We start from the raw sequence: 27,449 nt of genomic DNA, 5'->3' as shown, positions 1-27,449 counted from the left end.
ATCCCGATGGAATAGGAAGGAAATATTTCCTTTCTGTGAGTCGCCCCTTGGCTGAAGTGGGAAGGATTTGAGCTCTCGCCATTCCTGCTCTTTCCGAAGCAGAAGAAAGAACGAGGAGCCCGGCAGCACGTTACTCATCGATTTTCCCGGATCAAAGGGGCACGTGTTAAGCACTATTGATAAAAACCATCGCCGTGGTGTCCATGGAGACCAAGTTGAGGTGAAGTGAACTGTTGCTGTTGCAGTGACAGCTTTGGGTGGGTCTGGAAAGAACCCCCCTTTTCCTCTAATCAGAAGAAAGATTTATTTTTCAATCTACAGATCCTTCCTGCAACCTGCGTGAGCTGTGCGGACGGTCCCTGAAAGCATTTCTACCCCTCCACTTCTTGTTTCTTCTCCATACATACTTCTTATCATCTCCAGCTTTTCAGGATGCCCCAGGTCCAAGGGTAAATAATTTTAGGGGCGTTCTGCTTTCACTCTTCCATGCATTGCTGGTAGCAAACGAGTTACCCAACAGCGTCCTCGGAGCTGTCAGCAGAAATGTTTTAAAGGCTCTCTCGGCGTGCTCGCATTCCCCCATAAACGTTTTATATGGGGGCAATTTCAATATGCAAAGCGACCAGATCTGTTTTTAAAACAATCACTCTCGCAATTGAAAAACGGAGTTGGCTCTGCCCTAATGTCCGAACCCCAGCGTTATTTCACTCGGCGCTGAAAACCCGAGGTATTGATTTTGAAATGTATAATTGATTGTAACCATAAATCACGGGGCAATATATGGGCAGCATTGATTTTTTTCTATTGCAATAATTAATTTGGTATGAGCTATAACGTATTTATGCAGGGCCTAAGCAACTCAATAATGGTAATAAATTGTGTTTGGTCAAAAACTATCCACTGTGATGTGGTCAGCTTTTCTCTTTGTCTAAAAATGCATAATGAGGTGCTGTAAGAGCCGGTGCGGAGATAATTCCGAGGTCTTGCTCCATCAGAAACCCTTCACACCATGAAGACCTTATATCCTGGTGGGTGAAACCCTCAAAGGACCGGAGACTTGCAGGGAAGTGCTGGTGCCCAGATTGTTTTAGGAGAAAAAAGGTTGATGTACAATATCAGCTCTCTTATCAGTCCGGCCCGGTAAATCGAGTGCTTTTCCTGGGCAAACTGATAGAAGCTCTAATAAAGAAGAGAATGAATAGACACACGGATGGACGTGATATGATGGAGAGGAATCAATACGGCTTTTGTGGAGGGAAGTCCTGCTTCGCTTCCCTATTAAAGTCCTTGAAGGAATCACGGAGCGCGTGGCAGGGAGATCCGGTTGATATCATTCTCTGGGGTTTCCTAAAGGCTTTCGATAAGGTCCCTCAGCAAAGGCTCTTGAAGAAATTAAGTTGTTAGAGTAGGAGAAAGGCACCTTTGTGATGAGCAACTGATGTGGTAGAGGGTGAAGGGAAGAGAGGCGTTGGCATTCCTGAGCTGGTGCACGGCGTGTTGAGGAATGGTCCCCCGTACAATCAAGACAAGCAAAGTTAAAACAAAATTAGTGATTGATCCAAAACTCTGAGAAATGCTCAGGGTGATGAGTGCTATGGGCAAAAAGATGAGATTTTGGCACTTTGGGCTGGAAAGTGAAACGAGTCGCAGTGTCTACTCAACCTTTATAGTATCATGGGTATTTTAGTGGCCTGTTGAAATGAAAAATTCCCCCAAAAAAAGAAAATGTAGCCATAAAATAAAATAAATCCATTGTCTGTACAGCCATCCACTGCCGGCGAGTGCATGGTTTTCTTCATGCCATCACTTGAATCTTTTCCGATTTGATTTTGTCTCCTCAAAAATAAAAACTTGAATGAAAGTTGGTTTAAAAAAAAAAAAAAGCCATTTTCATTTCTTTTTCCTTACTCCATTCATTTCATCTGCTTTACTTTTGTCATCTCCTTGAAGAAAAAAATAAAATAAAATTCAGCAGTAATATCTCTTCTTTTTTTACAGAGTATCAAAGTTAGCTGGTTGCCTCCACCACCAGGCACTCAAAATGGATTTATTACGGGCTATAAAATCCGACACAGAAAGACTACCCGCAGGGGTGAGATTGAAACACTGGAGCCAAACAACCTCTGGTACTTGTTCACAGGTCAGTGTTCACATGGTACAACCTTGCAAGGTTTTGATGAATTAAATGCTTTGGGAATAAAATATACTTTCACTTCAAGGGAACATTGATTTCTTTGCTGGCAGGTAGCATTTATTGTGTTGTACAAAGACAGTCTTTATATTATGTTTTGTTTTTTTTTTACCCAATTTTTTCCTTATTTTATTATTATTTTTTTTCATATATTTGTCTCCTGGATTTTATCATTATCATCAGTGAATTTGAGGCCAAATTCCTCGTGTCCAATAGCTTCAACCTCAGATTTTTTTTTTTACACCACTCCGTAAACATCCCCAATTTTCCTACGGGGGCAAAAATATCGATTTCCTCGGCTTCTATTTGAAGATTTTAGAGGGCAAATGCCTCCTCACAGAATAAAAAGTGCAACGGTGGATCATAACAAAACTGTAATTGCAATGAATGGAAGTAGCCAGGTGAGTGCTGGAGGGGTACCAGTGAATTCCAGGAGCTGAAAATGAATTTGGTTGCGTTCTTGCATTATGCCCAGACGTAAAAAGCAGCAAGGGAGAAAAATTAAACTTTGTCAACGTCCGTGGCATCTTTATAACCGTGCCTTCACCCCAAATCACCTGTTTTATGTTTCCTTTCACATATAAAGTGCAATCGGTGAGAATCAGAATTATTATTTCTGAATCGCGTACTTCAGAATGGAAATGTTCGCTTACCATTTTGGAAGGAAAAGCAGGATTTGGTTTCAAGATCAAATAAAAAGCAAAAGCCCAACTTTTTATTTATTTATTTTTAATGAGGGAGGCGTTAAATATTGAACCCTCAGCTTGGTTGTCTTACCTCAGCTGCTGGCCCCGGTGCCTGCGGGATGATTTGTGGAGGCTGGTAACTAACAGCTGAACGAGAAACTCGTAGTTTCTGGGGAGAGATCGCATACCGAGGTCTTTAGCCAAGTAGGAAAGGAAAAAATTCCTGGCTAATAAAGCAGAAATAAAGTCCAAGTCCCAGAGCAAAGGCACAGACCTCTGACGTTCCCCATCCCCAGGGCTGGCGAGGTGGAAAGGCAGCGGGAGGTCACGGCCGTTGTCTGCTGGGCTGGGAGCACAGCACATTAATCTCCGTTGTGGTAGATCCCCACACCTCGAGCTCCTTCACATGAATTAATTTGGGTCTGGAGGGCTGCAGAGTCCTGTGGGACCACAGCCCCCAACCCTCCCACCTACCCCATCCACCACTCACCTCCACGCAGTGGAAAACAAAGCGCTTTGCTTCCCAAAACGTGGCAATTTGGGCTTGGGAAGGCAGTTAAAAAATACCTCCCGGCCTCATTATTACCTTCTGCATGCATATTTTGTGATTGCCAGAGCCGCGTGCCTCTTCTAAACGGGCCTTTTAAATATTAACACGGCCACGCTTTAGATCTTCGCTGCCATCCTGCTTGGTAGGCAGGTGCTTTGCGGGATAATAAGAACATCTGCAACGGCACAGGAGTTTGGAGTCACAACGCAGGCCCTCGAATAGCTGCTAGCAATTTGAGAGTCACGTCAGCTAAATGTTAAAGCGCTCGTTTTAATTACGAGCGTTCTCCTCTGGAGAAGGTCTGCAATTAAATGGATTTTTTTTTTTTTTTCCTGTGCTTTTTTTTGCGGTCAGTATAGGCAAGGCAGAAAGGTAAACGTATATCCCCACCGTAGGGTCTTGGAGGTCCTGTGGCGCATCGAGCCGTGCTGCAGCGATTGTTTTCCGATGGCTTTAACCACAAAGGAAAACATCTGTTTGGGAATTCATGCTTATTTCATAATATTGGAAAGATTTAGGGTTGTGTTTTCTTTTTTTTCTTTTTCCTGGACTGCATGCTCTGAAGTTAAAAACGCTGCTCGGTTGCTAACCTAGCCCCTAGCCTGCATATTTTATGCGTAAGGAGAGGGTTAGCTGGAGTTTTGTGCGTTTGGAAAGCAGGGAGAGCTGGTTTTGCGAAATGTGCAATTAGTGGCTTCGCTGTGTAAAACAATTCTTCAGTTTCCCACTAATTGGACTTTGTTCATTTTGTACCCAGGAGCTCAATGGATGGGAATTAGAGCCCTGCCTAGTCACGGGCCAGTGCAGCTCGCATTTATTTTTTAAAACCTCTCCTTTTGGTCAAAATCCTTTTTTTTTCCCCAGCGCCTTGCAGCGCCATCCCCAACCAGGCTGGGAGACGCATTGGGTAAAGTCACAAATTGTTTGGTTTTCATCTTCTTTCCTTACGATTTCATTTGTGGTTTTTTTTGTTTGTTTGTTTGCCAGGACTGGAGAAAGGAAGCCAGTACAGTTTCCAGGTTGCTGCCATGACGGTGAACGGGACCGGGCCGCCCTCGGACTGGTACACGGCAGAAACACCCGAGAATGATCTCGATGGTAAATGCATCTCTTAAAAGCTCTTGTCTCCAAAAACTTTCCAGCTGAGGGGTTTCACAGCCCTTGTCTTCTAGCATGAGGTTGGAGTGGCATTCCGGGGTCTCACCTGGAAACATCTGCCCATAAATGTTTTCTTCTGCTCTCGGATCTCTCATGTCTTGTGCTGTGTTTCTCTGTTACCACCTCGACCAAGGAGTCAGCAGCCTTTGGGATCATAATTCTGTGCCAAAATGTAGCTCCCGAGCATCGTGGCCACTTAAAATAACGCTGTGAAGTGGATCTGGAACTTCATAAACCATAAACGTAATCAAAGGACCAAGGAAAACGATGCCAGCAATCCTAATAATTCTCCAAGCAAATATTGAGATATGTTGAATACTTTTTCTTAGCCTTTATCTGCAGATTTTAGAAACGCCGGCTGGCAGCGAAGCTGAATAATTAGTGAAAGCTGATGAGATGCAGATACCTGAAAACCGTGGGCTTTGTAAATCAGTGCAGATGCTGACACAAAAGGGAAGGAAAACACAGAAATGAAAGGGGTAGATAAAAATGATGGGGAGATTTGAAGAAGTGGAGGAATAAAAGGAGAGTAATGAGAAAGTCTTACCTGAAAAATTAAGCAAAGTGCAAAACAAAATGGAACAAAGAAGCTGACAGATGGAAATCATGGCAAAACTACAATCCGTAAGAAGCGGAGATGCAGTAGAAAGGAGATGAAGAGAAAATGAAACTGGTGAAAATTGCTATGATTTTTACAACAAAATAAGTCGCCTCGAAAGGATCAAAGGCAAGCAGGATGAAAGAATAAATAAATAATTAGTTTAAATGCACCGTTGCGCTCGGTAGCAGCTTTCTTTTGACTCGATGGGTTTCCTTACGATCCCAAAAGGATTCCTGCTTCGTGTCCTTTCCCCGTGTCCAATTTGACAGCAGACCAGGAGCAGCTGGAGTGCAAAACGGGAGTGCTCGTACAGGTGGTTTCTCATCAGCGATTTAAAGAATACCTCTGGACGGGTTGTGCCTGTGCCAGCGGAGCACAACCTGCCGTGGTGCGTGATGAGATCTTCCTCTAAGCCCTGGGGATAAATCCACTTTTTGCAGTAGTTACACAAAGTCCTGCAAGTGGCAGCTTAGAGGGGAAACGGTGGAGCCCAGCTTGCTGTCTGCAAGTCCTTCTCAGCTGTTATAGCTCCTGCAAACTTCTCCTGCTTTCTCTGGAAGCCTGCTTGGCGTCAGCAGCACGAAGACGAGCAGCATCCTGGCGAACGGCGCCAACTCCCGATGGATATTCGTTTTAATTAGTGTGTTTTGTTCAAGTGATTAGAAATCCAAACATAGCCGCTCCTTCAAGGTTCCCTAGAAAGCTCGCCTGCCTTTGCTGACAGCTGGGATGGTTTTAAATATTTATTTTCAGCCTCGCATTTCGTACTTTAAAAAGAAATAGGAGAAAAAAACTAAAAATAGAAATTGAAAGCAACGCGTTCCCCAAAGGGTCGGATTTAAATAGCGGGAGCAAGGATGCAAGAGAATCTCTGATCAACTTTGTGAAGGTATCCTCCAGGAAAATGGGTTTATGATGCTTGGTTTCTGATTACTGCACCGAACAGATGGAAGCTGTTACCCGTATTAGATAGCGATATCGTTTAGCTTCAGCTCTAAATTAGTGCTTTAAGAGCATGACAAGCCAGACTGCTCTCAGGCTGCAATTTGTACTGGAAAGGGATCGGGGAAACGTCTCAACGAAACGGGATGGGTGAAAACTACCCTGACTTGGTAAAATACACATCCAGGAAAGTCTGAGAAAATTTAGCTCCTTTGTGATTTAGGACGAAGAGCTGATTTGGCACTTGAAGGAGGAGAATGGGACCTGAAAAACACTTCTCAGAAGTATTTCTTGAAGCCCAGAAGAACCAAAAGTAACTGTATTGACCTAGAACTGCAAGGAAATAGCCTCAAAAAGAAAGCAGGAATATGAAACGTGTTTCTATAGGATTTTTAATCCTGGGTATCCGAGTGCTGGTACACTGAATCAGCAAAGCATGCAGAGGCTGGGTGATGTTCCTGATGAATTGATGGATTAAGGTGCTTCCTGCATGTTATGTCTAACATAAGACCTGATTATGGGGAAAAAAAAGTTAATTCTGAATCAACTTTGGGTTGTTCTAAAGTTTGGAACTGTTTCAGAATGAGAAAATCACCTCTTTTCCAGCAAAGGTTTAAAATGAAATTATTTAAAGTGTAATTAAAAGGATTTATGCAGAAAAATTAAGCAAAAAAATGCGTTTTCAAAAAGTAGCTTTGTGTTTATGAAGCTTTAGTATTTGAAAAATGGTTCCAAAATGTTCGCTCCAGCTTCATTTCAGAGGCTTACGTCCCGAGAAGGGGATGAGAAGCGAAATGGCCTTTTGCTTTTGGAAAGCACAAGTCGTGATTTTGCTCTGAAATGCACAAATCGGGTATTTTAATAGCTTGAAATAAATAACACGGAATGTTTGAATGATGTGGTTTTAACCCCGGGGTTAGGTGGTGGTGTCTGTGCTGCGGTGAAAATCTCTGCACCGCGTCCGATGGACAAAATATCATTTGTAGGTCCTTTGAATAATTTGATGTCGTTTGTTGCCTGGGAATTCCTACTTTCAGGATCCTCAAGGAATTGCAGTATTGCGACTTTACCTTAACTTTTCATTTCAAGGCCTTAAATTAATATTTTTATCCTCGGGGCTCGCTTCCGTCGCTTGCTTTGCAACCAGCTCTGTTCAGTAACTTTTGGTTCTGCACTGAAACAAAGTTTGGGAACGGACTTGGGGGGTAAATGGCATCTCTACCCGACTCACGGGGACACTCAGAGTTTCTTCTTTTTGTGAGTAGCTACGTCGCAGTGAGCTTTTCGTCAACCTTTAACCGAGATCCGTGCTTTGCAAGGTTAAGAAGTTGAAGGCAAAGGCTTTCTAAAGGGGCTGGGTGTTTCGGACTGGTAACGTACTAAGGAGACCTCCTGAAGATCCACCAGGTTTTCAGGCTCCCCTAAAGCCTTCATCAGCAGTCACCTGAAGGCACATAAAGCACCAAGGACGCACACACGTTATTGCAAAGAGTTAATTCTTCCTTTTTATTGCCTTTTCCAAGGTTTACAGTGGGAATGCTTCACAATCGGGAGGTGTCTTTTGTTGGAGTTTACGCCGTTTGAAGGTTTTTGCTGTTTCCTCACCCCGTCCTTGTTGCCTACGAGCTTTTGGCTATTATATTGCAAGCCTTTTTATTGGGGGGAAAATAGTAACTTGTCTCTTTCTGCTCTCAAAAAGACAAGCTACTGTGCAGCTCCTCTGAGGAGACTTGTGATATGGTAGCTGTGAGTAAACTCGAACAAAAGGCATTCACCTCCCCTTTAAAGTAAGATCGGGCTCAGAGAAGGCAACAGGCTGCCAACTAGGCTCCAGGTGATTAATTGCTACTTAAAGTAATGAATTTTACCCGAGCATACCTGCAAATAAAACATCTCAGTCCATTATTTCATGTCGGGAATGTCAATGTGTTGTTTAAAGTGGCTTCAGAATAAGAGAGGCATGTCCAAGAGTTCAAATCCCCTGCTTGTTTTCACGGCAAAGAGATAAATTCTTGCCAGAATATCCTAGCACGTCGCTAACAAAGTCAACCTTTTTGTTAAATGATGAGTGAGCACAGGAGGACTCGTGCAATGAGCTGTCAGGATCCTGCAAATAGACCAGGGAAGATAAAAGTTGTCCTATAGGAAGTTCTTGTGCAGGTCATCTTTCGTTATCCTGTGCGTGTAGTTCCAAATCTCTCTTGTACATGTAAATTTATACTAAAGGTGAAAAGCTCTAGGAGATTCTCTTAAAAATGGGCTCTTGGAAGGGAGGGATGTAGCTGAGAAATGAAGTTGCATGTAAGCTCTGCATGTAACCGAGGCATCTGGTCGTTTTGTGTGTGTGTGCGTGCCTGTTGTTTTCATTGAAATTAAATTTTTGATTCATATTTGAACGTTTTAAACTCAACCCTCGTGAATTGTAAAACTTCCTTGGAATGTTAATTCGTTTCTTTGTGTTTGAATCCCAGAATCTCAGGTTCCTGACCAGCCAAGCTCTCTCCACGTCAGACCTTTGACCACGAGCATCGTCATGAGCTGGACCCCGCCGCTCAACCCCAACATTGTCGTCCGCGGGTACATCATCGGCTACGGCGTGGGCAGCCCATACGCTGAGACCGTGCGGGTGGACAATAAACAACGTTACTATTCCATTGAAAATTTGGGTAAGTAATCGTTTTCGTTCGTAGTAGCAGAAAAAAAAGAGCTTCCTCTGAGATTATGCTAGCTGGTAAGTTTATTTTCAGGCTGTCACTGGTGCTTCCTCCATATGGTGTTTTCTTAGGCTGCCTGTGCTCCGCAGTTCAGGTTTGGTTTCACCTTTAAAACGCTGGACACTCTCAAACATCCCAAATTTCCTTGCTCAAATGCTAACTTTATTCAGTAGGTCGTGTCTCGTGCTCCTAATGCCGACTCCCACTCGCGCAGAGAGCTGGATCTGAAGATGTTTCTCCCCGGGCTGGTCCCCCATGTTTGAGTCGAATGGCAATCCGAAAACTCCTATTTTGTGTCTGTCAAAACGGTGTCAAGAGAGGGGCTTGTTCATTATTCATGGCACAGCCTCTGTGACAGTTCATCTGAATTCTGAGCGTGATACGCAGGGACCTGGATCCTTCCACTGGTGATGGACCGTTCTCCTAGCGCTGGGAAAACAGTTCAAAGTTTAAAGGAAGGCTGAAAGTTTAATCGTTTCCTCGTCATTGCTTCTTTAGCGTTTTTATTTCAGGGAGAAGCGGTAAGTTTTCTGCTCCGTAATCCTGGGATGATCAGGTATTATGGGAATATTCATTAACTTGGTGCATTAGGGGGGCACAGCTCTGCTTTTTATCTTAATTCTATAAGGCCCAAACTCTTTGATATCTGGGGTCACTTCCCTTTGCTATTTGTACTTTATGAAACTGCATCATCCAATGTTTCTGCTGTTTCCTTGGGGGAACTCGGGGAATAGACTGGAATAAAATGTTTTAATTGTTCCCCCGTGAAACACTTCCTCTATGTTCAGTGGTGTATTTTATGGTTAATATATTTGCAGAGAGCCATAAACAGCCACAAATATTCATCTACAGAAAAAAAAAGAAAGAAATTATATGGAGAGAACTACCCAGACCAATGTGCTTTGGCAAAGGTTGAGGAGATGCCTACAGAGCCCAGTCTGCTGGAGCTCCTGATGGTCAACTCTCCCTGAAAGTATCCAGATTAGTAGCTGGAGAAATGCCACGGGTTTTACGAAGCTTTGGAGTTTGGTTTTCCATATACAAATCTATTTGTGAATTTGTTTACTTCTTAGACCTCTGATAGCCGCTGCCATCAAGTGGAAGGTCTGCTAAGAAGCACTTGCAGATCCAAGAGCCTTCTACTAGGCTAACAGTACTCGGCACTGTGGAAAGCTCGTGGTATATTTCACTTATTAAAACTGTTTCTGTGGATTAAAAGTTTTCCAATATTCTTGGCTGCACTGGCAGGCAGAAATACATAGAAAGCCCAGCAGGGCAGGGAGGATATTTCAGTAATACACTTAGAGAAGTTGCACTCGGAGATCTAGCAGGTGTCAAGGAACTGTGTTGAGTGTAACAAACATTTATTTATAAATAATTTGGTTACCAAAATCAAGGTATTTTTTTGTTGTTGCTGTTGGTTTTGCTTTTTTTTTTTTTTTTGCCGAAAATCCTCCAGCAGCCTGAAGTTTTACGAAAGTTATTCAAGTGGCAAGTATCTTTTCACTGTACTTTTTTTTTTTTGGTTTGATTTAAATATTCAGCCTGTGAGCAGTGGAACTTGATTGCCATTGTCCAGACAAGTCACAGGCATCTGGTCCCTGACTGGCTGCGGACGTGAGCACTTTGGTCGCAAATCCCGACGTGCAAATTTTAAATTCAACTTCTCGGAGCGTTCACATGTACAACTTTGAAAATCAATTTCCATGAATAATTGCACTAATTAAATTCCATCATTGAAATATCCACAGAAAACGAACCCCAGAGGGATGTGACCAAGGGCCCAGAGAAAGCTTTTAAAAAATCAGAGCAGTTGCCAACACTTCCTGCATTATTCACCGGCTTTATTAGAAACCATTACAAAAAAATTACATGAAATGACGAGAAGGAATTATTTTCCTAATAAAAATACTGTTTTCAATAAGGTTATGAATTAAGATGTTCTGCTGGCAGGTGGGGAGGAGAAATACTCCCTAGAGGTTTTGTTGGCTCCTCTCCCCAGTTACAGCTGTGACACCTATGCAGGAGAGGTAGGCGGTATCTTAAAAGTGATATGCAAAAGCAACAACAAAGTTAGATACCTAAATAAATGATGAACTTCATTGCGTTTTTCTCTCTCCACTGAAGACTTTTGATCCTCGTGGCTTTTAGTGTTTGCTTCCTCTTGGCTCTCCTCGGTCTTGGTAGACAGAGATGGGGGAGAGGATGCTCCACTTCAGCCGAATGATGCATGTGGCTGAAAAAAATGGACCTTTGCATCTTCCCAAAGTTCACTGCAGTCCTTTTTATTTTATTTCGGTATGCAATTTTGAAACGCTCTGCAAACCTATGTATCATTCATATGTTAGACTGGCAGGTGCTTGCATTAAGGAGCAATCAGGTTTGTCTGCCATCAGCTCCCTTTCAGAAAGCCGGGCCGACTCGCATTCACAGTCACCGTTTTCACACACACACATGCATAAATCAAATATTTCAGGTCCGTGTCAGGCATTAATTTCCTTCCATAAGCATCTCCCGTAGACCTGAGAGAAATGATGGGGAAGAACTCCCTGGTTAAAACTCACGCAGGGATGCAAAACGCCTCGCACCATGATATGGGTTCGTACATGCATCCCCGCTCTTTTTCCTGGCAACAGTCTTTGTGTGGGGTTTTGTTTGGTTTCCTCGGTGTTCAGCACTGCACAAAAGCACCACCTGGATATCTTCCCAAAGATCTTACAGTGGAGAGATTGGCAAGTGGGATGTACACGGGTGCTGAAAGCTGAAGTTAGCAGCCCCCATGGCACTGCCTCGTCGGCCCTATTCCCCTTCCAGCATTTGCAATGTGGTTGCCCTGGAAATTCCTGCCTTAGTGATCCCTCTTTGTCTGCCTCTTCCTGCCCTAGATTTGCGATATGGTTGCTGTAGCAATCCCTGCTCGTTCAATATATAATGCTGATATTTCTATGGGTTTTGTTCCCCCCTTCCCTAACTTGTTTGTGCAGCCGCGGGGCATTGTTGGCCACCTGCTTTTAGTAGTACAATTGCTAGAAATTTCTGGAAATACAGTCATTTGTTATAGTATGAATTGTTGTGCTAAATTCTGTGGTTATTTCCAATCCAAAATCACTTCCTAGTATCATACAGCGAGGTTGGGGCAGAATCAGGAACAAAACATAGCCCATGCTTCAAGCCAAGGACCGATCATCTCCTCTACAGTCAGCTGGTAGCTTTCCTTGTGGCCATGGCACGTCCACGTTCACTCCCGAGACCTTTGTGATCAACGAGGACTAATGACAAACTCTCTGGCCTGCTCTGAGTATTTATTTTACTCCACTTCAGGTGAGCCACATCAGTCCACGTTGCTTCTTTAGTCCATCAAGCATGAGAAGACGACACCAGGGGTGGTTCAGTCCACCCAAGAGCTCCATCTTCTCATCCTTTCTTCTCCCCGTTGACAACTGCAGACGCCCGTAACTGTAACTTGGCCATGGTGTGCGTGGTTATGCATCCATCCTGGAGCTAATTCTGAAATGCCAAATATATTTGCACCTTCAATCTGCTGCTAATGATTGACAAAGAACGCTGAGTACTAGTTCCGCCTAGTGCTTAGAGCTTTTGGATGGAAGACAGCTATCAGTTCCTTTAGAAATCCTATTAGATACTTCACTGCACCTCCGTAATCCTAAATTTCAATTTTAATTTTAAATCTCTGCATGAAAGTACGGGGCTTGGATGCAACGGGAGACCTGCTGAAGTAGATCCCTCGTTAGGGAAGGATGGAGACCTCCTCGCTTACGGAGTGGCCTCCTTCTTAATTCCTTCCCTCTTGATAATCACACTGATACGCACACTTCATCTGCCAGCTTTGCATCATATTTGGGGTACTTAATTGATCACTTCCATCAAGCAAAACTTTTCTACGAACCGGCTCAGCCTGCACCCGGGCTGTTAGAGCAGTTGTCTGAGTAGCACACTTGAGCTGCTGAATAAATCACTTGAAAAACACGAAGAAAAGTGCTCAGCCTTTCATAATAGTGATTGAGAACTTTATTCCGTCTGATGATCATCTTGAATACGAGTATGTAGAGGTTACACTTTCTCTCTGGAATGAATTAAATAGGGTGATTTTCTCATGACTGAGTGGTCATATTGCCTGGGAGACACACTCACCGCGGGCACAGAAGAATCGAAGAATACACAGAGACTTCAGCTTTGTCAGTGAAGGATTTGTTGTGTTTTCTTTCTGCAGCGTATGAACGATATTTGATGTCGGTCTCATAAATTTCAAGCGTCCCCTGCTCTTATTCAACCTTTTCGGTGACAGAAAAATCAGTGCCCGACTGACTTTCAAATGAATAATTCTAACGAGGAGACGCATTTCTAGAGCACCACTTCATCCATTTATTTATTCATTACTTTTTTTTTTTTTTTATTTGTTGCTTGCGATTTTAAATGGAAAGGTTATTGGCTGATTAATGGTGGTGTTTTAACGATATTGGAGAAGTCACGGGTGCCAATTCTGATCTTTTACGCGTAAGAAGTAACGATTTCTGTGCTGATCCAACTCAGAAGACGGTACATGTAGCAATGAACCGGCAGGGCTCATCTCCATGGAGCTTTGTATTAAAGCTTGCTCATGAAATAAATGCTTAAATGAAAAGGGAAGAGGCATGCCAAGGAGATTTCCATTTCCCGATTCTGCAAACATAAAGCCCGGAGTATCTGAAACAAAACACCAGCTGTAATAATTTGCATAAACCTTTTAGTAGGTCGTAAAGCTCTATTTTTAATTAATATATTGAAAAAAGAAAGCACGGTAACTTTAGAATAGCATATTCCGATAGGCTGACAACGTTATTATATCATTCTGGGATGTTTTGATAACTCACCGTGGAATATTTTAATAAATGACAGTGATAATGGATAGAAGTAGCCTCCCTTGGCCTCCTTGTGCTGGGTGGCCTCTGCCTGTGATGTCCCAAGAGTAAAAATGCTTTGAAAAACCTTTGGATGGAAACAGGAGAGTTAGCCTCTAGTTAGTAGCATCCTACTACTAAGAGTAGGGTATCCATATGGCATCCATAACATTACTCCATCTGTAAAATGCCCTAAACCTTTCCAAGAATAAGTGTATAAAAATGACTGTTTTACAGCTATTCCAACCACTTAAAATATGATGAGAAAGGAGCAAATTCACAAGTTTTCCAGAAACGTAGACTTTCTACCTTAGAGCACATCCCGTCCTTCCCCCCTTCTGTATGTGAGAATCATTTTATAAAGGGTTTTTAAGCACAGCTGCCTTTCTGTGACCTAAGAAAAAGCGCCATTGATCTCCCCGAGCGTGCAGGAATTCATATGCACCCTCTTGAAAGAGTTTGATTGGGAAGCTGGAGCGCGCACATCTTGAAGTCTTATTTCCAGGGCCCTTTTTAACTTGAACCTTTGATCCTCCCGGCCCAGCAATGAAAGCAAAGTGCAGAATGTACAGCACGTCTAGCAAAGACTTTGGAAAAGTTCCTCCCTCTCCTCCCATAAAGCCCGGAGCTACGCACATCTGAAATTTTTAAGCTCCGAAGAGCAAATTTAATGGATGGGAGCAATTTCTGCTTAATTAGTAGTTTGGAGAATTAGAGCTGCCGTATAAATAATATGAACTTCATAAAAACTCACGCGGAGAAGTCGTTTTATAGTGCACTTTCCTATCTCTCATAGGCGTCGTTTCCCAGCCTGTGCCGGCACACTGGCTCCCAGCAGCTCCCCGATGATGGGATGTCCTCGTCACCCCACGTCCCATGGTGGTGGCAACACGAAGGGACACGGGTGGACACGCTGATATGCCCTTGTCCTCCAAGCCTAGTTCACATCGGGTGCTGAGAATAAAACCATCACAATCCCTAGTCTGCCACATTCATCTAACCTACAAAACCCCAAACCCCGCAACCCAACAATTGCAAAGCACAAGAAATGAAAACAAAGCTCTTAGATCTAAATTTTCTATTTTAACAAACATATTGGTAGGGATACTAAGGATTCCGTCAAATCCACCTTCATTTTAAGGGCAGATCAGATTAAATCTGACCCTCATGCATAGGCAAGGCAACAAAAAAAGCATTTGGGTTTATTGGAAAGGGAAAAAAAGAAGGTTCTTCATTTTCTTTAATCTTTGCAGATGACAGTTGCGGATTATAACAAAGACATGAAAGGGAACAAAAAAGCTTTTTAATGTAGTTTGGGGTTGTTTTCTTCCCTTCGCATTTTTTAATACAAAATGGAGTGGTGAAAATCAAACAAAAATCTGTTAAATTTTGTGCATCTCCCTGTTTCCCTCATAGCTTGCATTAAAACACAACACTAACAAGGAAAGGCACTTTGAGACTCCGGGGACTGTTCATTTTCTTTCTTGCCTTTCAAAACCGACTGTCGTTTAAGGAATCCTGCCATTTACCCAAATACTTCATGCATCAATTTGCTCTCACTCCTCCCTGCCTTTGTTTTGCTTTGCCAGAAATTACTGGCGAGCAAAAGGGTCGCTTTGAGATCCGTGCTCTATTTACATTACACACAGATCTGACATAACTCCCCCAAATCACAAATTGTATAGATTTTAAGAGCATCCTCAAGTTAATCCTCTGGGCACAAGTGAATTGCAGCCATCTACCTCCGTGTAGGCATCCACTCTTCTGCTTCGGCTGACTTTCCTCAAGGTATTTTGGTTTATTTACGCCGTCATCCTCCAGTTATAATAAATAGCTAAACTGGCTTCCCTGACAAAATGTTTAGGGCCCATTAACAGTAGATGGAATTGAATATTCTGTATAAAATAACGCTGGAATAAGCTCTCTGTTTCTACTTATGGTTGGGAAAGAGCGCAAAGCTTAAGAACAACTCTTCGTGCCAAATTGGAATAGAAATTATACAAATAGCCAAAAATAACCTTTTGTTTATATTCATTTATCAACAGAAAAGGAAATAAAAAACCAAAATCTTTGTTACAATCTCAGTTTTCATGAACAAGGACAGATACAACGCTGAACCTTGTCTTCTTGAGCATTACTGGTATCATCAGGGGATGCCAAGGAGAAGAAACCAGCCAAGTGACCCAGATTCATAGATCCACATTTCTTGGACTAAAGACTTATTTGTTGCAAGGAAAACAAACCTCTCCTCCCAGTGCAACTTTCATTGTTATTTTTTTGTGTCTGGGTGCCTGAAGAAATCTTGCCCACCCCCTGGTTAACCCGCCTGGTGCATTAATGGCGTTTCCTCTGGTGTCAGAAGGCATCTGGAGTCACGGCCGTTCATTTTTTATTCATTTCTCCATATGTCTTACACTTCATTTTCTGCTACACTACTTCACCTTCCCCGAGTCCGCCTGCATTTGTAACGTCAATAACAAATGTCTGGGATACGCATTGGGATTTTTTTTCGTTGTTCAGCATCCGCACCGACACTGAATGCACTGAGCTTGCAACGCACCGTGGGGGTTGTAAAGGTTCACATCTCCACAGGAGACAAGACCTATTTCTAAGCATGCTCAAATTACAGCCTTTGCTTTGAAAAAAAAACCCTGCACACTTTGTTATAATGCACACAGGACAGCGCTCACAAGCGAAATCAGGAAGCGGGCATAATGTATGACTAGGTGACTTCTTCAAAACAACCGTAAATATGGATTTGTGGTGCGTCTCCTGAACTGCGTTCAAATAAAAGCACTTAACAGATTCTCATTATAAATTCTCCGTGCTCCATTAAACACTTTCCCTGGTGTTTTCGAAGTTAAATGTTTCCCGAATGAGCCCGAGCATCTGTAAACGCCCAGGCTCCCCCAAACAAAGTTTTTCTCTATTTTTATGGATTGCTCAGTTTACCAGAAGACGAAAATCCAGACCAATTCTGTTGTGCTATAAAGGAGATAACTCACTGGTAGGGCTCTTGTTTTATTGAAGGCAATACACAAGCTCTTTATTATCCATTTTAGCCTTTCTGATGGTAACTCCTTTCCAAATGACCTGACACAGTCCTCAAAGTGATATCGGAGGGGTAGCTCCTCATCCACCACCGAAATGAAGCTGTTGCTGTCCTACAGAAGGAATAAAACAAAACTATTTTGCTCTAGCAGACGGCATAGAAGAGAGCCCTTTGGAGATCGTCACCATGAGAGTCTATTCTAGTGGAACACTTAAATTTATTAATACCATTAAAGACTGCTAAGATGATTTAAAGATTTATTTTTTTTTAAAGGATGGATGTAATTTCCCTAGCTTGTGCTAAAATCTGCTCCCAAGCGTTGCTCTCAAGGGGAATTGTATGTTGTCCAAGAAGTGGAATACATCTTCCTGACGGTTTCTTTTAACGGGATTGAATCTACTGGCCATTGGGTGCGTTAGAAACCCAAGGATATTTGCAAAATGAGACTCAAGGCACCTCTCTTTTTCTGGAAGATGGTGTAATGCATTGCTTGAGGGTAATTTCTGCACAGAAGAGGCCAAATATCTTTTGGGTTGAGGTTAGAGAAAAACAGCACTGTCTCTGGCTGTGATGTTGGCAGCACTTTTCCCTCTCGGTTTCCTGGAATCCAATAGCCCTGGCGTGCAGAGTTTATCCTTCAATTTGACATTTGTCCTATCGACAGATTACCTTTTCCTGGCAATAAGCGAGTGTTACCAGGTCTTGGAGCTGATACTGGTACTATTGATTCCCGAGCGCGATGTTTTTGCAAACCCAGACAGGAGTAAATTAGGCCGATCTTCGCTTGCTTCTCGAGATAATTTGGAATGACTGCCCCTTGGAGGGTTGCTCAGCACCAGTGGCAGTGACATGACAACCAGGGCATGGATGTAATCCTCTTGAAGACCTTTTCTCTTTCCGAAGGGCAATTCCTGCAGGAGTTACTCTGCTTTCAACCTCATCTAGACCACCGCCTCACTTCTCAACAACCCTTACATATATATATATTTTTTTTTTCCCAATAATTTACAGGAATTCCTCTTGGTACAACCCCCTTTTTGTCCCCGTACTACAGGGTATTGTCAGACCCCATCTGTTTGGACACGATATCTTTGTTTCCACTTTGTCTACGGGGAGCCTACAGCTGTTTCTCGCGATGGATCCCTTCCTACTGGCTCAGCCATCCCAAGGGGAGCTTCCTGTAGCCTACAGTTAAAACCAGCTTAGTAATGGAAATAAAAAAATAAAATAAAATAAAATAAAAAAGCAGAAGGTGGTGGTTTTCTTCTTAAGCAAGCTCTGGCACCATAAGGATGTTATTCCACTATATTCATGGGTTCATCCTGATGCTCGAGCGGAGTAAAAGGGAGCAGATCGAAATGAATTGCTACTTCCCTTCGTGCCTCCCTCTCTGTATGGATCACGAAAGACGCTGACAAAGGTGTTGGGAGAAGATTATTGAACATCTAAGTAACCTTTATTGTTCTTTTATCGGCTCCATTAAATTAGAAGGACTTCAGCTGTTGTTCAGCGCAAGGCAGCACTTCTAAGTGGTGTGATGGGATGAGCAACGTCTTCACGACGATCAGGAGACTCTGCCTGAGCTTCAGCTCTCCCAGGATACTAATCTGCAGAGCACTCTGCCGGTCCCTCGTGTCAGGTAATTGTTATAATGGGGAATGGGGAGAACGGAGAATGAATTTTTATTTGAGAGATAAAGGAGCCGATCTGGAAAAGCAGCCGAGTGCACTGCCCTCTTCACAACACCGTAGTTCAAGGCATGGTGTTTTCCTGGCAAAGAGTTCACGTCTGGTTATCAAACGTTCACTTTATATTTATAGTTTAAAGAGAAAATTAAATTCCACGTAAAAACATTTGTCAAAAGACCCCGTGTCATGGATGCAGAGATGTCGCAATTTTCTCTTCTTTAAGAAGAAAATAACGGCGGCATCTTCAGCAGGTTGCTAGTCGTTGATTATGTTCTTTCCACTAGCAACATCCATCAGAAGAAATTGATTTTGTTCATGCTTAGTTTGGGCTTCTTTTGCCTTTTTCTTTTTAAAGTTGAACTGCACAACACAGCTTTATTTGCAGAGCATGTTCCGCACCAACATTGACATGATGGATCCTTTCCTGATGCTCTGATTAAAGCTGAATTCTTCGCTCTGTTCCTTCAAAGGCAAGAAGAGATTTCATGTGCTAGGAAAAAAAAAAAAAAAGCATATAATTCTCTCCTTCTCCTGCTCCAGAATAGCTAATACAAATGGTAGTAGCATTGTTACTCGGTTGCATTCCCCACTGCAATGAATAAGAACCAGTTGAGAACAAAATGCGAATTTATTCTGAGATTCGTGCAATTATCATCTCTAGAGCCCTTCTCTGTCATCGTTTCTTTGGCGTTGTAGCTGCCAGGAGTGCCAGCAGCCTTTCTGTTCCATTAGCTGCTGCTCTTGTTAGTAGGTTTATACTCAAAACCTTTCCTCATTTGAACTCCCATTCCAGTCAGGGGCACTTTTCCAGAGAGCATCAGAATGACCCCGTAAGTATGACAAATATATAATGCTGTTCAAAAAGCAACTTTCTATGTGATAATACTAATGCTTTTTCACTTTTTTTTGGGTTGTATTGGATGAAACAACAAACTCTAATACTGTGTTCAAACCCTGTGCCATAGCAAATTGCCTTTTTTTCCCTCTTCTCTAAGAAGAGACTCGTGCAATTATTTATTGCTCCAGTTAGCAGCAGCTCAAATTAGCCACCTGAATTTTTCATGTTTTTTAACAGAAAGCCGCAGATTGCATCCTCGTCCCAATCTGAGCTCGTTTTTGCAGATGTAACCTTAGCCAACCTGGTTATAAACATATATCAAATGTCAGTCTGTTCCACTGATAACGTTTGATGGACTATATATTGTGCTGTTCAGGTAATTGTAATGAAGGATGTGCTATAGGGTCTTTATTTTAAAATTTTCCAGGAATTTATCACAGTTTTCCACCCAGTTTGTCAATTTGCGTGAGTACATCTGTCATCATCAAATTAGCCATAAGTCACTCCTTTTGCTTCTTCATTATCGGGAATTCACGACGTCTTTTGATTAAACGTGACAGTTACATGTTTGGGGGGTTTTGACAGTAATTTCTCGAATCAGGTTTCACGAGCAATTTTTCACACTGAAACCATCGATGTTCAAGGTGACACGCGTTTCCGACTAATGGCTCATTATTTAAAATTTAAGCCAAATGAAGTCCAGATGTCTGTGCTCTCAACATAATCAGTGGAGATGTATACCAACCCGTAGAGGCTGATTCATCCGATCTTACCGAAATTCTTCTCTTAGCATTGTCCTTCAGAGGTGCTTGCCTCTTTGATTCCTATAGGACCAGCCCTAACGTGTCGAACTTGGAGAAAGCTGCAAAAAATAAGATTAATTCCATTGTCTGTTGTCATATGTGCTCTTCAGAGAGCTGACGGCTTCCATAAAATTGGTATGAAAATAGGAAATGGATAGGACCGTGGTGAGGCACATTTATTATAAAGGTTACCAAGTAGTTAGAAAAAAAACTACGGTGCAAAATTTTCCTTGCTGTAGCAAATGCCAGCAAATACCTGGGACATCTCCAACTCCTAAAGCTTCATCTTTTGGCGTCCTTCCCTACATTCACCAAAGTATACGATAGTGAATGGTCCGTGCTAACCACTTGTGTGACTCTGCCCGACGGCTTTCGAAACTCCTAAATAGGCACAGAAGTTGGGTCAGGGACAGAAGGAAGACTGATAGTGACCACATCTGTCTAGACTGACCATATGAAATGCTTTTTCTTACGCAGAAACAACCGAATGTGATGTTATTAAACGCTCAGCAAATAATCTCGGCGTGTTGCAATAAATAAATCTTCATGCAGAGCCCGCAGAGTTGCACCACTTAAATCAGAAATTAAAAGCAGGATGCTAATACGGAGTGGAAACCGTATGAAAATATATATATACTCCGTCTCCGTGAATGCAAAATAATTTCCTCGTGACTAATGATATTGCAGGGAACCCGAACTGAATTCATACCCATACGATACTTAGCGCGAGGATTTATTAATGCACCCGTCATTTGTTTGGCATTTTGTAAAGTTTAGTTCTTTCCTGACAGAAGCAACGAAGCCGCCTGAATATTAAGTGAGTATGTCACTGTTTCTGCTGGCCATTAAATTAAGTACAAAATACGTGGGTGGGAAAGACATTAGTAACAATATGCAGTAAGTGCTTAAAGATTATTTACTCATTTCAGGTGCGCTGTAATAATATTAATCACACTGGGCTTGTTTGGCGTTAATGCAGATGAAATATGTAATTCTGCAGCAGGGCTTTTGCGATGTCACATTAATAAATGCCTCCTCACGTACCAAATATTTCTTCTTTTCCAGTAAAGGACTCGGTGAAGGCAGGTGCCCTGTTTGGCAGGTGTTGGAGAGCCCGATGTATTCGGGCTGATATCTTCCGTAATTGTCTTTTGCACAGCTAGAATTAACTTCTCTAGGAAAAAAAATAGAAAGAGGGATGAAGCAATTTGCATGGAAAAAGGAAAAGAGATAGTCTTGTTTTCCTTAGGAAATTGTATCCAGAAGCAACGCGGACCTGAGCTGCTCATTTCACAGCGCGCCCCAAAATTGATCCGTGTGTTAAACCCCTCCCGTCCACAGCATAGACTGGGGGGTTCCCGGTAAGATAAAAAGTGGTAAAATGGCAATTTCTGAGCTGTTTCTGACCGGCACGCTCACTGCGGGTCCCATCTTTCTCTCGCACAGACGTTGGCTTAACTTTGTTGTCTTTTTTTTCTTCTTTTTCAGGAAAGCGCTCGTCCGTCCTGCCTGCCAGCCCTGACTTTAACAGCGTGTGTTTTGTTTTGCTTTATCTGTTTTCTCCTGCAGAGCCGAGCTCCCACTACGTGATCTCCTTGAAGGCCTTTAACAACGCCGGCGAAGGAGTGCCTCTGTACGAAAGTGCCACCACCAGGTCGATGACAGGTGAGTCGGGAAATTTGCTCCGCAGCAAATTCCGCAATAGGCAAAACGATTTGGGGCAAGGCAACGGGAAAAAAAGAGCTCTGCGACCTCCAAATCCCTGCTAGAACAAATCAGCTTCGTTTTCTTCTTTATCGTAATGACACGGACAGAATGAATTATTTACCCTTCCCAGAAATTGGCTCTGTGTTTTTAATGGGATGCTCACAAGTGCTTGCTCTTTGGTACGGTTTGGCCTGGGAGAAGCATGACTCCCAAAGCTTTTGGAAACGGAGAGAGAGGGGTTGCTGTGCTGAATTCAGCCCGGATGGAATTGCTTTTGTTTCCTTCCTCCTTAAAGTAGTTCAAGTGAAAATGAATTAGTTAAAAGATAACACAAAACAAGCACATTCCTATCATGCACATTTACAGAAGCAAAGGGGTTAGAAAAGGTGAAGATGCTGATTTACAGGACAGGACAAGGCTCACAGAAGGAATTTCCCAGCAGTAGCTGAGCAGAGTGCTTTTAGGCAGCTCTATTCACAATTACGATGTTGGGACAATAACAAAATTACAGGAGCAGAACTGCTTTGTACAACTTCTGGACTGCCTCGTGGGTTTTATCCACAGGGAAAAATAATAATAATAATAATTAAAAGAACAGAATCAAGGAAAAAAAAAAAAAAGTGTTTTTCCTCTGGATTGACACCGTCATTTGGTGTTTTTATTTTTCTCGTGGCCCACCCGCGGTGTTCAGAGCTGCCTGGAAGGGGAGCAGTGTCACTGAGAGCAACCCGGTCACTGACGCTGGCGTGGGTGTGCCGCGAGGAAGAAGGAACCCAAATGGCTGCTCGGTGGCTCTGCAAGGAAAAACGGCTTCCAGCAGGCAGTTTTGTGAAGTATTCCCATAAGAAATCTTGGAAAGAAAAAAAAAAAAAAAAAAAAAAGTGATTCATTATAAAATCGAGGGTAACCATAAAAATGGCTTTGATATAGTAAGTGTCAGGGAGCTTCTGGCTCAAAATTATTAATTTCGCTTCTTGTCTGGAATCTACAGAGGTCATTCTTGCTGAGCATGCCAACAACACGTGTCTTGTAACATCTTCTTTCCAGTGAGTTTGCCTCGGGGTCCACAGAGACTTTAATTTTTAAGTTTTCTCGTTCCTTGTCTGACTCCATTTACAAATGACCCATCTGGCCGGTGGGGTTTGATTTCATGTGTGTGCGTAACCTCTTGTAAATTCAAGGATATCCAGGTGTAAAAAAGGTAATTCAGGCTTGGGTTATCTGCGATGATCCTCTTTGAGGAGCTACTCTCATCACTGGGCACATCTCATACCTGAGCCTCCTGCTGGGCAGATAAAACCCTTGGGAACCTGGGCGACTTGTGGAAGAGCATCTTCAAAAGTTTTGCTTCCAGCAAAGCAGGAAAGCACAGGAGGGTGCAAGCAAGAGCCAAGACCCATGTGTTTGAGTGTCCACTTACCATGCGTGCACGTACCTCGGGGTCTGCCCGACTTACGTAACGTGTAATATTCACAAATCAAATCTCCAAAGAGAGGGAGAAACTATTTTCCGTCCAGAGATTGCAATTTCCAAACGCCAGATGTCCGTGCGTAAATACAAGCGAATGAAACTTCGGTGGAAAACGGGGGAAGTATTTAGGGACCTATTTTCAGCCCCAGTGGATTACAGATATTTCCCTCCTCCTCAGGTCAGTGATGACATGTTTCAACAACCAAATTATTTTGATTGAGTCTGACCATTTTTTTTTTGCTAAAGCCAGCCTCTTTTCATAATCTCCTCTACAACAGCCTTTAAGTTTTCAGTATTGAGAGGAGAAAGGAAGTGCAGGATTTGCTAAAATAGGAACTCGGCACCAGTCACATCATGAAAAAAAAAAAATAACACAACATGGGAACAAAAACTGCTCACCTTACAAAATTTGCCTTTGGAAAACTTCAAGTCAGACAAAGAAACTGTTCGCTTTCAACCTTAGAGAAGCTCAATTCGCTGAGACTGGACAAAAAAAATAAAATAAAATTTAAAAAAAGGTTCAGCTGCCCATTTCTGCCCTCGTGGAGCATGGGCTTGGGGTTTGGATCACACAACACCAGATTGTTTCGTTTCCTTCAGTGCCTGCTTCTTATCAAGAAGCTTTTGATGAAAGAAGCTACAAAAGCAGCAGGTTGAACTAATGGCTTATCATACATTTTAAACATCCTTGTCTCCTCTGTTTTTCCTTCCAAAGGCTGTGGCATCCCGAAGTTGTGAATAATAAATCACAAAATCATAAAACACAAGTGATCAAAGGGTGGCAGGAGCTGGAAATGCACATGGAGCAGACAAACTGTAGCAATTGTCAGGGAGGAAATACTAAGAGTCACTTATACTTTGATTAATTAATTAGCACATTATTTTTAGGGGGAAAAAAAAATACAGCCTTTTTTTTTTTGTGTGTGTGCTGTGTTTTACCCACTGCCGTTTGAAATGATATTTAGGAAAATCACGGCTGTTAAATAATGAAGCATACAGGTGAAAAAGAAAGGCCTGAAGATGTCCACAGGTGCTTAAACCTGGCACTTGGGCAAGGATGGACATGTGTAGGGTGAGGAGGGATGGTCTGTAGCTCCCGTGGGAGCCCCAAAAGGAAGGGATGTTGGCATTTTTACAGCGGTATTAAACCAACAACTCCAAGATCTTCGCTTCAGCAGTGGAATTAGGATGTTCCGTTTTGCCTAAAAAACATTGAACCAACGTAGACCACGTTCCCTTCAAGAGCCTAACACAACAAAAGAGCCTGAAAGAGGCAGCCAAGGAGGAAAAACGTAGGTAGCTCCTACGCACGTGAGATGAAGTCGTGTCTATAAATCAGGTTTGTAGACGACACTCCGCTTTGGAGGTGTTTCCAAGAATCTATCGTCACATGATTCAGTTTTTTAAGAAAAATGTAAATCAGTGGGCAAAAAGAGGCTGCTCGTTGTCTTAATCTCATGCGAAGAAAACACAGCGTGCGTGGAAGTGCTTAAACAAATGGTGAAAAATTGCTGTTACCGCTGGGTTTTGTGAGAGTCATGTAACTGAAACGTTGCTGCTGCGTTTTCATGTTGCTTTAATGCTTCTCTTTCTGTTCTCCTCATGTCCCTCCTCCTCATTAATGCCATGCATTTAACCCATCGTGCTGTGTGCCCCTTGCTGGCTTGTTCGTGTTTGGTTTCACTTTATTTTATTTATTTCATTTTATTTTCCGTTTAACTTACCTATCCATTTATTTTGGAATGCTCATTTGGTGCTGTATGGACCCAGACCCCATCGATCCATTAGAAGTTGATTTTTATCCTTTGCTTGATGATTTCCCCACGTCAGTCCCAGATATCTCCACCCCCATGCTCCCACCAGTAGGTGTGCAGGCTGTTGCGCTGACCCACGACGCGGTGAGGGTCATCTGGGCAGACAACTCTGTCCCGAAGAACCAAAAGACGACGGAGGTCCGCTTCTACACGGTCCGATGGAGAACCAGCTACTCTACGAATGCTAAATACAAGGTGAAGTTTTAGCACGTTACCAATTCGGGAACCGTTTCATCCGTTCGCATTTTATTTGCAGAGACTCGGAATTGGTTTTTTTTTTACGAGCTTTCCTCAACCAAGATTCCCCTTTCAATCAAAAGGAGATTTGCATGAGTAACTACTGCTTGCTCAAAACCCGCGGATTTAGGTGGATGAAAATAGCATATATTAATTCGACGTGCTAATTGATGAGAGTTGTGATCTTGAATCTTTACCGACCAGGTATAAATTAGCCGTAGGTGTGATAGCACGGTAGAGTAGCGTGAATATAAAAAAATATAAAAAAAATACCAATTGCGACACCTCCCACCCTGTATGGCAATTCCACCCATATCCCCAAACATCAAAACTGGAGATTTCTTTACAGGAAAACTTCTCAGTCTGAACGGATACGGCGGCAGCAGAGGTGTGCTACTTTCTGTACGAGGATTTATTTCCCGGTCCTAATGAAAACACTACCAAAAGAGGTGCAGTTTAGCAAAGAGATACAGAGACACCGGGAATGGAAAGCAAGAAGCACAGACTTTGGGTTGTTCTGTTTGCTCGCTTTTCCTTTCCACACACTATTGTCAGCTTATATATTGCACCTCGTATAACATCCACCTTCCCCATAATAAGCGTGTCCTTCGTCCCATACCCTACTATAATGGTTATCTCCTCTTGCTTAGAGGATCGTTTTGATCCATAGCGAGTTTGCTATGAATATATTTTCATACTGCAAGTGGATGCCCCATTTTTTACTGCTGTGTCCTACCAAAATCAACCTCACGTAAGTTGTTTTTATTAGGCCTGTAGAACGGGGGATGTTCTGTACAGCCTCCGATTATTGCCTGAATTATTTGTCCAAATGCAGGCTGGCTTTTCCAAAATCCCAAGGATGGCTCTGTGCATTGGTTCAGGGTACGCACACAACTCGTGGACTCCAATCTCAAGATCTTTCTCGGATAACTTTTAGAAAAAATAGGAATGATAGTAAAAAAAAAAAAAAAAAAAAAGGCCATACCTTCAATCCCTTTTAATGATGAGACCCGCTTATAACCATCATTTTATAGGCTCATGTGGTCGTAACAAGCTCTTTTGTAATTCAAGATGCCAAAACGATGCATTTTCCCTCATTTCACAATGCATGTGCTCAGCTGTGGGAAATGATGGGTGCCAAAAAAAACCCTTGGCCCAGAGTTGTCCAAGCTTTCTTCTAAACCACGGGGGTGGCTGAAGAGGAGAGGAGCAAAAATGAAGTCTCCTTCTGCTTTCAAACGAGATAAAGCCCATTATGTTCTTTGAAAACAGTGGGGAAACCTTCCATTTTTTTTCAAAGGGCTTCAGATCAGGCTCACAAAAAGATCCCATTTGCCGATGTGTTGGTACTGAATATGCAATTCTTTTCAAATTTGCCCATTAAAAGCTTCCGTCACTTCAAAAAATGTGTACCAAATGTAGTGTAAAGAAGGTTTTAACCTTTTCCATTGAAATTTATAAATTTCAACTTTGCCCCGCCAACTTTACTTTGTACAAACCATCCCAAAAAGGCAGAGCATGGAATTGCTAAGGCACTTTTTCCAGTTATGCCGCCTTCATCTCAATGTGATATTAAGTTCAGAGGAGTACCGAAACGCTAATAGTTAGCACCGAGTGAAATATCCAAAGAAAAACTCTCAGCTGGAGACAAATAACTTGCTTTTCCCAAAAAAAGAACCCAACATGGCTGTGTTCCAGGAAAGATTATTTTGTCCAGCAATGGGTACAACTCCTACAGTTTTCTCTGTGTGATTTTTTTTTCCTGGTCGTGTTTATTGTCAGAGCACTTTTATAGTGTTATCAGAATTAGTTACCCTCAGTGATGCTGAACAGCATTTTATGTCATAAATCGTTTCTTCCAAAATCTTCCCTGGAGGGGGAAATTATTCTTCCCTTTATTGCAATCCAGCTTTTAGCTGAAGAATCATTTTTGTAAACTCTAGCAGCTCGATTTTGCCATCTTTGGCAAGTAGCTGAGTAGTTTGGCTAAGTAGTTTTTGACTGTATTAGTACAGTCTTTGCTTCAGCAGGTCTTATAGAAGGGGATTCTCTGCTGGATTAAGCCCTTCCCACGAAGAAGTTGCAAAACTGCTGATTTCC

The 27,449-nt window shown here is 42.5% G+C and overlaps 1 protein-coding gene across 2 annotated transcripts in view; it reads left to right on the top strand.

The window, feature by feature from the left end:
- The window catches only part of DCC (DCC netrin 1 receptor), a 350,318-nt gene that overhangs the window by 277,743 nt on the left and 45,126 nt on the right, over window positions 1–27,449 (top strand). For both annotated transcript variants that reach the window (XM_072031260.1, XM_027446519.3), the window contains 5 exons: window positions 1,999–2,140; window positions 4,415–4,525; window positions 8,600–8,794; window positions 21,691–21,786; window positions 25,069–25,307. In XM_072031260.1, the coding sequence (XP_071887361.1) occupies window positions 1,999–2,140; window positions 4,415–4,525; window positions 8,600–8,794; window positions 21,691–21,786; window positions 25,069–25,307 (783 nt within the window). The remainder of the gene's footprint in view (window positions 1–1,998; window positions 2,141–4,414; window positions 4,526–8,599; window positions 8,795–21,690; window positions 21,787–25,068; window positions 25,308–27,449) is intronic.

The sequence above is a fragment of the Anas platyrhynchos genome, chromosome Z (assembly GCF_047663525.1).
Source record: "Anas platyrhynchos isolate ZD024472 breed Pekin duck chromosome Z, IASCAAS_PekinDuck_T2T, whole genome shotgun sequence".
In the NCBI taxonomy this organism is placed as follows: Eukaryota; Metazoa; Chordata; class Aves; order Anseriformes; family Anatidae; genus Anas; species Anas platyrhynchos.
Note: the sequence above shows the minus strand (reverse complement) of the source record. Positions and strands in the feature narration are given on the sequence as shown.